The following is a 12759-nucleotide window of genomic DNA, read 5'->3' on the forward strand; positions in this document are numbered from 1 at the left end:
ATTAGTAAGTTTCTAGTTCTGAATTGTGATCTAATCTCTGCGGCATATTCTATGATGCTGTTTCGTGAGGTAATTTTTCAAATGTTACAGATTTTCTGTAATTGTCACCATTCAACTCACAAATAGATAGACCATTTATGTTGGTTCGTCCTTAAAATTGTTGAAAAATCTTAACTAACCAATAAATCTGCAAGAGCATCTCTGGACCCCATGAAACTAAAGTGAGGTGAAATCAGTCTGAGAACTGGGCAGCAAAATATTTTAATCGCAATGAGGTTAACCTTATCGAGTACCTACAAACAATGTCAACCTGTTTAAAGTTTCGTGCAATATACGTATTATGGCAGTCACGCTTACTGAAAGTTCTGTCAAAAAAGGTCTGGAGCTGGAAGTGTAAAAATCAACTAAAATTGTTTCACATCTTGACATATGAATAATCACAAACTAAAAACTTAGCTAGACAGAAGACATTTTTCAAAAACACATTGGCATTTAGTTTGAATGTGATCAATGATTTAACTAACCAACAGTAATTCGCTAACTTTTTAAAATAACAGAAAAAATGTTTCACTTTTGCAGAGCAATCGGAGCATTTTGTGAAGTCAAGACATCTTTCCACGCATATCTTTGAAATTTCCATAAATCGAGAAAAAATATTATTAAATATTATTAAGCTAGAAAAGACTTTTAAAATTTGATGTTTCGAATAAAAAATTGGGCATATGATGTTTACAAAACTATAAGTGTGAAGAACATCTATTGCACGTTTTTTATGAAAGACTATAGAGCTATAGAACATCAAACACTTGAATTTACTCTAATTCTAAGCAGAACAATAATCGCTTGGCAAAAAGCTTCTATATTTCAGATGGATGATTGTAAAAACATTTTTCTTTGATTTCTCATGCTTATTTTAGGACACAATGCTAGTGGGAATGTTCCGTGGTATGATGCTTAGTGATGAATGGAAAACGCCACATTCTTTCATTCCGGAAAGATTTCTCTGCGATGGGAAGATAGTCATTCCACCACAATTTCATCCATTTGGAGTTGGACGTCATCGATGCATGGGTGAAATGATGGGGAAAGCTAACCTTTTCCTATTCATCACCACGCTTTTCCAATCATTCGATTTTCTTGTACCCGAAGGCCATCCCATTCCAACTGACGATCCACTTGATGGAGCAACACCTAGCGTGCGACAGTACTCGGCCTTGGTTGTTCCTAGATAAGTTTACTTTTTTTTGTATCACTATTACAAATAAAACTAATAAATGAACCAAGTTGCTGATGATTCATTGAACGTTTTGCTTATTATGAACAAACATATATCTTATGTACTGATGTATAGTAGAGTTAGTCGGGTATGGGAAATTTGTTACCCGTACCCGACCCGAACCCGATTTTTTTTTCAACTACCCGTACACGAAAAAAAGGTCGATATGGCCGGTACCCGACCCGATCGATGATCGAAACAGATGACACGCACATTCGTCGTTTTTGTTAGCGTGTAACTATCTTCCTGTTGTACCCCGAGCAAGACTCGAACAAAGTTTTTAGTAACATCAGGAATACTAAAAGTGCAAATTTGTCTGTAAAACACAGATTTTTCCGGGTCTTTTTTTCGCGGTTAGAAGCAATTGCAATAATTTTACAATACCTCACTATTTTGTGAAACGAAAATAAACATTCAACCGCGGTGAAGTGTATAGTTCAAAATTGTTACCAAACGACATTTTTCGATACCCGTGTGATAATTACGTAGGAGATATTCCGAAAAGAGTTCACTTGCAAATATTGCTTACACGTTTAAACAACGAAAATACCATTGAAAAAATTGGCAAACTTTCAAAACTTGTATTTAAGGACTGGAATATTATTTTTCAGAAAATTTTGATAATTTCATGCGTGTGTGTATGGATTTTTCAGATAAGTCCACGGTCAAGAAAAATGCAATAATTTTTCCACAAAAATTACAGATGACGTTATCGGTGCAACTTAAAAATTGTTGCTACATAAAACAGAAGTTGGACCTAGAATTTAAAGAGAAAGCCGGCTTGAACCGTAAATCCAGATTATTACTGAAAGTTTATCAAATTTATTACTTTACGTAAAAATAAACCGATACTTCCAAGTTATTACAATACCTGCTGAAGATGCTTTTTTTCTCCTGGTTCAAATTGACGGCTCATTCTGGTTCATTATGACACTTCGACATCTTCGTATCCGTTTCTCCCTCCCAAACCAAGACTATGCTAAAATACCTAGGATTGAAAAGTTAATAATTAAATTCTAATGATACACGGAAATCGAATTACCCGTACCCGACCAGTAAGAACTTTTCAAGCCCGTACCCGACCCGAATCCGAAGCCTTAGTTTTTAAACAACCCGTAATATGAAATATTTTTTGGCGTTAACCAGAACTAGGAATGGACGAACGGCTCACGAGCCGTTCATATGAACCGGTTCTTAGAAAAGAGCGAAAGAACGAACGGCTCACGAAAAAGAGCCACGGTTCTTTGAGCGCACCAGAACTGATGGGTTCGCGCGAACCCGAAGTTCACCGAGAAAACACGAACTGTCAATGCTCGTGAATCATTGTGAACCATGAGCCGTTCATATGAGTTCATAAGAGCCGGTTGAGACGGTGAGTGAGCGGTTCAGAGCCGCTCTTGCAAAAGAGCCGTTTCGCCCACCCCTACCCAAAACCCGATCAGAACCCGTCGGATACGGGTTTCGGGTGAAAATATCCGTACCCGCCCAAGGAACAATATCAATTTTACGATGCACTTGAAGAAGTTTTGATTGCTTGTCCTTTAAAACAGTGTATAAATCTTATTATTCTCACACACTGCTACAAATCAGCCGTAGAATCCTCATAAGATCGAGGAGGCCCATACTAGCAAAGGTGCTCGAAAATAGTTCCTAAAGTTTGCTTAAAACTCTATATTTTTATCGATATGTACTCATAATAGTATTTAGGAGTTACTCACAGCCATGAAATAACTATAACAAATTTCGAGAGTTTTATAAATTAGGTTCGCGATCCTTCTTTTTAGCTTATTTCGCTTGGAACAGAATTTATTTATTATTTACATAGAGCAATTTATGAAACAAACCCCATCGATCTACTCCTTCTTCAAAATGAATGTCATCGTAGTCGTTAAATAAAATAGGTGGGTAAATCTTCACGTATTTTCAATTTCATATATGAGAATTTTTAATTGCCGAGTTCAGTTTATACGTGTTATGTGGCAAAAAAGTTTGTAATTTTCAACGCGCCATAATATTACTGCCAAATAAATAATTTATTTATAAAATAAGAAAAATATCTGAATTTCCGTTAACTTCAGGTTTGCTGGAGTATGGAAAATTTTACCAAACTTTGTGTTCATCATGGTCAACATTCACTACTAAACTGCCAGAATTATTAGTAGCATTGAGAATCACGGTCTTTTATTATCGTTTAATTAAAAATGGCTATTATTTTGACGGAGTCAATAACAGTCTGTTCGCCATATTTGTCGATGGTTTTATATTAATCCCTCATAAGACGGTTTCTAACTCAAACTTCTTGTGCAAGACTAATAAGATTTTTTTAGTATCTCGATAAGCTGGCATTTCTTACTGCATTCTCGGGGAAGAATACTTGGGCTTGAAGAATACTCGAGCTCGTTACTCGGCGTCTCAAAGTGAACATACAATATGAGAGACAATGAAACGGAAGATTTTCGGATCGGTTCATCCATCAATTCAAACGTAGCAACCGAGAAAGTGAAACTCAAAGATAAAAAAATCAATTTCGCTTGGCGGTGCTGACTTTTTTCAAAGTGTTTTTAAACAATATTAATTTCGTTTCTAGAAAAAAAACCTAAAATGAGTTTCGATAGTGGAAGCACAGACTAACAGACATAACACGTCGAACAAATTTTCAATGGAATCATCGTTTGGATGATTCCAGTACTTTACGTTAGTAACACTAGCACCATCTGCTGTCGTGTTCGCGCTGCGTCATGTATTTCGACATCAGCGCCAGCGTTACTGCATGTGTCAAATGGTCAAATGGAACTACAAAATATGTATGAGATTGCATGACAGCGCCCCAGACGACGTTTTCGCGCGATGATTATTATTCGATTGAAAATTTGAAATGAACGTTTTTTGTGGCGATGGAGCTAGGTTCCTGTGTTACGTCTGTTAGTCTGTGGTGGAAGCTTTTTTTGTGATAATGGTGACATCAGAACAAGAAAGCGTAGCGCAGGTATGTTTACTGGTTACAAGTTTTGAACGTTGCTAAAAAGTGCTTTAACATCAAAACCCGTGTTTTAGGAATGCGTACGTTACAGGACATTGCGTTACCGTTCATTGCACGTGATGGAAATGCTGGGCGATGTCAATAGATGTCGAAAGCGGATGCAACCATTTACAAGCGGTTTCGGACGTCGGGAATTTCTTACGTCATTTCCGTACTAAGCATCCTTTCGAAGCGTTTAAACACGGCTTACTCAAGGGAGCCTGAATATTTTTGAATACCAATGGTGTTCAATAAATTGAGTTTCATTTAGACTTGTAATTGTAATATATGGTAAAAGTTAAATAAGAAATATTCATAAAAAATTACGTAATGACTTAGTTGATGAATTTCGATAAATATTATAAATTATAATGGTATGATCGCTGCTATGCTTTTATATGTTTAGAGCTGATGTAAGACAGTCGGTTAAAGATCATTCGCGTGAATCCCGTTACAGGAGAGACTGTCAGTAGGATCATAGTATAGCCTTGTAAATTGTCTTGTTATATAACGGTTGGTTGCAAAGTCTGTGTCAAAAAAAGGTCAAGTTCCGACAGTGGAATGTTAGTATTTAAACTTTGCTTTGCTCTTCGGGATAAACCAGTGCAGAAAACTTTTTTCTTGAAAACATCGTTTAGTAATCATAATAATGCATGCATTCAATCACTTATATTTAGGTATTTGTTTTTATTCAGTTGAATATTTATGATTTATTTATCTATGAATGTCTATCTAGAAGTCGACATTGCTTATTGCATTTGAGTTCAACGCAATTCTAATATGCAGTACAAGTTACGAACAGTAGTATTCGATTTCAGTTCCGTGGAGGTGAAAATGATTTTCAGTTTCGACATCAAACAAACGACAGTGAACTTTGACTAAGGAATGAATACCAACAAATGTGTTCATCGAAAATCAATAGTTTGATCTGTCTAGAGACCGTTGTCATGTTACAATTTATGTTTGTGTATAGAAGAGATATTTGACGTAAAGGTTGCCTTGATATCAGTATGTTTGAGTTTCTAGGTGGTGATTTTTTTCAGCACTGGTTAGTTGCTTGAATGAGCTGAAAAATGTTTGTTTATTTTGAATCTTTTCTTTCACGAATGTTTTCTCTTTCATGAGACAAAATGGGCTTAAAAAATTTTTTTGGCACATTTTCAAGATAGATTCATCCTAAAGATAAGTACCATAAAACTATCGTAAAACTCTCATCAAGTTTTATGGATGTTTCTCATAGGTATTTTAAAAGGGATATTAAGTAGGTTTAAAAACCGCTTCTCAAGTTCATTAGACTTATTCATGAAGGACTCTTCAAGTGTTCGTTAATTACTCTTGGAAACTGCTGATAAATAAAAACCACAACTTCTTAAAAAACCTTGTGATAAAACTCGACACATTGTTGCGTGTTTCTCTTGATGAACCCAAGAACAGTATAGGCCTTTGCGGTTGTAGCTGAAATATGCTGAGCAAAAGTAAACTTGGCATCAAGAAGAATGCCTAAATCCTTCACAGTGTTGTCTCGGTTGATACTGGCTTGTGACATCTTGTAGTCGAACAACGTGACATGCCTTTTTCTGCAGAACGAAACCACGTTACCCTTTCGCATGTTTACATCCATTCCGTTAAGAGCACCCCTTTGGCATCACGCCATGTTTCGAGGGCTAACATCTCAACATATGTGTAAACGAGATAGCATATCACCGCTTCTTTTCATACATCTTTATCTTACTGCTGACAGTGGGCACAAATTATTTTGAGCATAGAACATGAGTTCATTGTCATTCACTGTTACTCGGTATAGAAATGCCAAAGGCTCGGTTAAGAGTTATTAAGAGTTTACTTCCACCAGCTTAACAAGGTGTCAATATCAGATTGGATAGCATAGCAGTCAAGAGTAGACGTAACTATGTAACTCGTAAACCCTTAACTGTAGGCTACCTGCACTCCAGTCTGGGTGTGAATCTCGTTTACTGGTGAACTAATGCTGTCAGTCGGTGCGAACCACCCTGTACAGCCTTCTCGTCGTGAAGAGGAATTAACTCAATCGACTAAAGCCCCAAGCACAATGGATACGTTTGCACTAAGGGGAGACAACTGGGTATAGATTTGCATCCACTTTGGGAATCACTCGCTGATTGGTGGAAATTAAAAACCCCGAGTGCGTTAAAATTTATCATCAGGCTTGCTGGCAGTGTTGCTGAACAACATTGTTCGTTGTTTTGATTTAAGTTTTTTAACGATGTCACCTGTCATAATCTAAAATAATTTCAAGTGAACATTGAAAAAAAGTACAAATACGGGCGTAGTAAGAGATCCGACTTTGATTTTCACTAATATCAATTACCAAAAGATCCAGCGGTTTTGCGTGAAGCATAAGAACAGCATACCGCTGCTCAATGTCGAGAGTAAATAGTGTAGTGTGAGCTTATTTCTACTTTTGGAACCGTTCTGGATTTAGTTTGGAACATACCTGTTGAGGTTTATTGTTTGTGCGGAGAGTACAATTCAGATGGGTTAATGAATGATTCATAATCATTGATGGCATGTGTCGCCGAACGAACCCCAACAAACGGGGGGATTCTCAAAGGCAACGGATGCGACTGTTTCTAGCCAACCGAAAAGACGAGAGGGCTGATAACCGCTTTGCGGGTTTAAGCTAATCGTTGCAATAAGTGTTTTAAGGGCAAAATAGTCACTAAACTAGAATAGACTGCAAGCTAGCTTAAGCCGTGTACGGTCACTATAATTCACGGCAATCATTTGAGTAAGCTCAACATTATGCACAGTCTTAATTCTACCAAGCTCACGACTCTGTTTCTAGAAATAGAAAAAAGGTCCTTTCTGGACCTATTCACTTTTATTAGTGTTTGTGTTGTACATTTATTGTTGTACATTTTAGTTTTTAACATGTGCTAGCCTTAAGCACAGACTAACAGACGTAACACTGGAACCAAGCTCCATCGCCACAAAAAACGTTCATTTCAAATTTTCAATCCAATAACAATCATCGCGCGAAAACATCGTCTGGGGCGCTGTCATGCAATCTCATACATATTTTGTAATTCCCCATTTGACACATGCAGTAACGCTGGCGCTGATGTCGAAATACATGACGCTGCGCGAACACGACAGCAGATGGTGCTAGTGTTACTAACGTAAAGTACTGGGATCATCCAAACGATTTTTTTTTTAAATAGTTTATTTGACACGGCACGATACAATTTATGTTTAACTGAGCCAAGTACATTTTTTTTTAATTCTAAATTAGCAGGGAAAAGAGGGAGGCCTTTTTTTTATTCTCGCGGCCGACTACGAGCTAGTGGGGATTTAAGATGAGAGGAGGGGTGTTACAATTTTGTTTTTAACTATTTTATATTACAGAATGTATTCATTTGTACGTGGCTAACCAGTGATGTTCTTTTTGAGCAGTTTTGGTCTGAGGTGTCTGCGTAAACATAGAGATGCCGAGTCTTCGTTTTAGTGTCTCCAGCCGGGTATATCATTCTCTTTCAGTTTGTGGCAGAAATTGTATTCTAGCAAATAGATAACAGAAATCAAATTTCAATGCCAGCATTTTTTATAAACCCGTATAGCTGTGTCATGTACTGGAGATCACCGCTTCCCAGAATGTCTCTAACGGGTACGTTCGGTTGTTTTCCTCGGGCCCGAAGGGAATCTATAAGCTCAGACCTAACACCACAGTATTCGGTACACGACCAAACAACATGCTCGATGTCATGGTAGCCATCGCCACAAACGCAGTGATTACTGTCTACAAGCCCTATACGAAAGAGATGCGTGTTTAACGTATAGTGATTGGACATAAGTCTGGACATCACGCGAATGAAGTTCCGACCTACATCCAACCCCTTGAACCATGCTTTCGTCGATACCTTAGGAAAAATGGAATGTAGCCACCGTCCCAGTTCATCTGAGTTCCATGATGATTGCCAACTGTTGAGTGTTCTCTGACGCAAAATGCTATAAAATTCATCATAAGCAATTGGTCTTACATAAATATCGCCATCAATAGCACCCACCTTAGCTAAAGCGTCAGCCTTTTCATTGCTCGGAATGGAACAATGAGAAGGGACCCACGCTAAGGTAACCCGGTAATTTTTATCTGTTAAAGCACTTAAAAACCGCCGTATTTTCCCCAGGAAATACGAGGTGTGCTTCACAGTCTTCATCGATCGCAGAGCCTCAATGGCACTGAGACTGTCTGTGAAGATGAAGTAGTGGTCTATGGGCAGGGTTTCGATGATCCCAAGAGAGTACTGAATGGCAGCAAGTTCTGCGACGTACACGGAAGCAGGAGCATCGAGTTTGTAGGAGGCGGTAAAATTTTCGTGGAAAACACCGAAGCCAGTGGACTCATCTAGATTAGATCCGTCAGTGTAAAACCTTTTATCATAACTAACATGTTTAAACTTATTGGAAAAATTTTTAGGGATCTCTTGGGGTCGCAATTGATCCGGGATACCAGAAATGTCTTGTTTCATGGTGGTGTCGAAGAATATAGCATTATTAGAAGTATCTAAAAGTGCGACATTGGAGGAATCGTATGAATAAGGATTAATATCTTGAGCCATATAGTCAAAATATAAAGTCATAAATCTGGATTGAGATTGAAGGTCGACCAACCTCTCGAAATTTTCAATTACTAATGGGTTCATAACTGTGCATCGAATTAGCAACCGGTAAGAGAGATTCCAAGAACGATGTTTCGACGGAAGAATACCCGCTAGCACTTCAAGACTCATCGTATGGGTCGACTGCATGCAACCTAAGGCAATACGCAAACAACGATATTAGGGGGATTCATGTCGAGCTCGTAAACAAATACCCAGCCGTAAAAATACTCACCTCCATTGACGAGTAATGGAAGATACACAGTTTACGGCTCGGTATTCGTATACGAGCTCTATGTGAAGACCCCTATTGTATTCGTTCCAGTTTGATCAAACGTGTGTTTGCTGCGGAGCGGAAGCAGAAACACCCGTACTCAATTACAGACAATATCGTTGTTTGGTAAAGCCTTAGAAGGTCTCCTGGGTGGGATCCCCACCAGGTTCCGGTAATCGTACGAAAAAAATTAATCCTCTGTTGGCATTTTCGTGTCAGATACCTAATATGGCAAGCCCAGGTGCATTTAGAGTCGAACCAGACCCCGAAATATTTAGCTCAGTTTTCTCCGGAGAGAATTCGATACCCAGCTTAAGAGCCCATTCAGACAAATTGCCTAAGGTATCTTGCAATAGACTTGCAGATCGTTAGCCTCGCTTCCAGTAATGGATACAACGCTATCGTCTGCAAGTTGCCGTAGCGTGCATGAATTTGCAAGACATTTATCGATGTCATTGACGTAAAAATTATATAAAAGAGGGCTTAAACATGAGCCCTGGGGAAGGCCCATGTAACTAATTCGGGAAGTTGTCGAATCGCCATGTGAGAAATACATATGCTTTTCTGACAACAAATTGAGCAAAAAGTTATTCAAATTTGGTGAAAGTCCCTGCGAATGAAGTTTCGCGCTTAAAACTTCTACAGAGACAGAGTCAAAAGCCCCCTTAATATCCATGAACGCAGAAGCCATTTGCTCTTTTCGAGCAAAGGCGAGTTGAATTTCAGTAGAAAGCAACGCTAGGCAATCATTCGTCCCTTTGCCCCGGCGAAAGCCAAATTGAGTATCTGAAAGTAAACCGTTTGTTTCGACCCATCTGTCTAACCGTAAGAGGATCATTTTCTCCATTAATTTCCGGAGGCAAGAGAGCATCGCAATCGGCCTATATGAATTGTGATCAGAGGCAGGTTTCCCGGGTTTCCGAATAGCAATGACTTTTACCTCCCTCCAGTCATGCGGAACAATATTTAGCTCAAGAAACTTGTTGAACAAATTCAACAAGCGTCTTTTTGCAGAGTCGGGTAGATTCTTCAACAGGTTGAATTTTATTCTATCTAACCCTGGAGCCTTATTGTTGCACGACAGGAGAGCCATTGAAAATTCCAACATTGAAAATGGGGGCTCTTCCGTAGTTACTAAAAACGCGTCGCGAAAGGTTTTCTGTTCCGGTACAGAGTCCGGACAGACCTTTTTGGCAAAATCGAGTATCCAGCTATCTGAATACTCCTCACTATCATTCGAAACGTCACGGTTTCGCATGCGCCTGGCGGTATCCCAAAGTGTGCTCATCGCTGTTTCCCTCGACAACGCGTTTACGAACCGCCGCCAGTACCCGCGTTTTTTCGCCTTTACTAAGCTCTTCATCTGCCTGCCCAGTGCCTCGTACTTTCGAAGTAGGTTGACAGTGCCGTACTCCTGGTAGTCCTTATACGCCGCGGACCTTCGCGCGTACAGCTCAGAGCACTCTTTGTCCCACCATTTGTTGGGAGGGCGCTGTCTAATCGTTACCCCGGGTATCGGTTTCGTCTGAGCTTGAGTCGCGGCGTCGATTATCAAGCCAGCTAAGAACGCGTATTCTTCCTCCGGAGGAAGTTCCTCGTGATTCTCGATAGATTCCGCTATAATAGACTCATAACGCTTCCAATCAATATTACGTGTAAGGTCGTAGGAAATATTGATTGGGTTCGGGGGAGTTGAACCATTAGCAATTGATATAACGATTGGAAGATGATCACTACCGTGGGGATCGTTGATTACCTTCTACTGGCAATCTAACGCTAGTGATGTCGGGCAGAGGGATAGGTCAAGCACGCTTTCACGTGCTGGAGGATTAGGTACACGTGTCGCTTCCCCAGTATTCAAAAGTGTCATATTGAAGTCGTCGATCAAGTTACAGATTAAAGAAGATCGGTTGTCGTCGTACAGCGACCCCCATAGCGAACAGTGAGAGTTAAAATCTCCCAAAATCAAAAAAGGTGCGGGAAGCAATTCTGCTATATCAAGGAGTTGCGTCTGTTCAATCCGCGCGGATGGGGGAATATATAACGAAACAAGGCAAAGATCTTTTCCATTCATATTCGTTTGAATGGCAACAACTTCAATATTCGAGATCGAGGGGAGGTCGATTCTGAAAAAAGAATAGCACTTTTTGATCCCTAAAAGTACCCCTCCACCGTGTGAGTCTCGATCTCGACGAATGATGTTGAAATCGTGGAAATTAAGTTGGTCATTTGAATTGAGAAAAGTTTCACAGAGCGCGAACGCATCACAATTGTATGTGTTTATCAAATGTGAAAATAAATCGAATTTGGGGATGATACTTCTGCAGTTCCACTGTAACACAGTGACAAAATTCCTAACCTCTTTCGACGTATTAGTCATCGAAAGATACGATAGCTGAAATGAGGGGCCAAGTTGCTGTGAGTTGCTTCAAAAAGGTTTTCACTGTAGGGAGAAGGGCAAGAAGAATGTTTTGAAGGGGATCTGGCATGTTGAAAGTTTTAAATATCCAGTCCACAATATCAGAGAATTTTATGAACCCTGTTTCTTTTATGTCTTCTGATCGAGAAATGGGTGCACGAGGGGTTTTTGGTGCCCCAGGAAGCGGTGGGTACTCCTGGTTTGATTTGAAATTAAAACCGGGTGGTACTTGCTTCGGTTTTTCTTCACCGCTTCCTTTTTGTGTTGTCTTATTGGTCATTCCGCTAGGGGTTATCTTGCGACCTTAGCGAGAAGGATTAGGAGAGTTGAGCATTCTCCTCTTCCTAGATCCTTCTGGCAAGGCATAAGAACACCCTTCGACGGGATTGTCAGATGTACCCTCATCGGTTGGCAAAAAGGAAAAGATGTTTCCTGTCGAGGGTGGCTCAGCCCTCTTAAGCATTTCTGCAAAAGAGCGCTTTGATCGTTCCTTAGGGGAACGCTTAATTTTTTCCTCGCGCTGTTTGTACGCGGGACACGCCGAAAGGTCATGCCGAGTTCCCTCGCAGTAAAGACACTTTTCAGTATCCTCACTGCAAGCGGTCTCAGCATGATTGCCTCCGCACTTGCTGCAGCGTGCCTTGTTGCAGCAGTAGGTGGCTGTATGACCTAACTGCTTGCAGTTTTGGTAATGCAAGACCCGCGGTACGAACAGGCGTACAGGCAGACGAACCCTGTCCAAAGAGATGTAGTTCGGCAGTGTGGATCCGGCGAATGTTACACGGAAGGAGTCCGAAGGGAGGAAATTTCTTCTTCCCTTCTTCGATGGATACTGAATGTAATTGCTTGACATCCAGTATCTTTACATCTTGAATCAGGGGGTTCTTGAAGCAGCCAACCCCGTGACGCAAAATGTCATCGACCGTGAGGCTTTCTTCGGTAACCACACCGTCGATCTCCACGTCCTTGGCAGGGATGTACACGCGGTACTCCCTTGTAAAGAGCTCGTAGCTAGGGATTTCGTTTGCTTGCTTCAAGCTACTCACGACAACTCGCAGTTTGTTCGGCCTCACCTTCGTAATCTCGGTTACGGCCGAAAACTGTTTTGCCAGGTCTTTGCCTATTTGAATTATATTC

The 12759-nt window shown here is 40.1% G+C and overlaps 1 protein-coding gene across 1 annotated transcript in view; it reads left to right on the forward strand.

The window, feature by feature from the left end:
- LOC129727017 (probable cytochrome P450 303a1) overlaps positions 1-1271 on the forward strand; it is a 50523-nt gene extending 49252 nt beyond the window's left edge. The window contains exon 4 of the mRNA XM_055684377.1: positions 918-1271. Coding sequence (XP_055540352.1) covers positions 918-1232 — 315 coding nt within the window. The 3' untranslated portion in view covers positions 1233-1271. The remainder of the gene's footprint in view (positions 1-917) is intronic.
- Positions 1272-12759: the final 11488 nt, after the last annotated feature.

The sequence above is a fragment of the Wyeomyia smithii genome, chromosome 3 (assembly GCF_029784165.1).
Source record: "Wyeomyia smithii strain HCP4-BCI-WySm-NY-G18 chromosome 3, ASM2978416v1, whole genome shotgun sequence".
Lineage (NCBI taxonomy): Eukaryota > Metazoa > Arthropoda > Insecta > Diptera > Culicidae > Wyeomyia > Wyeomyia smithii.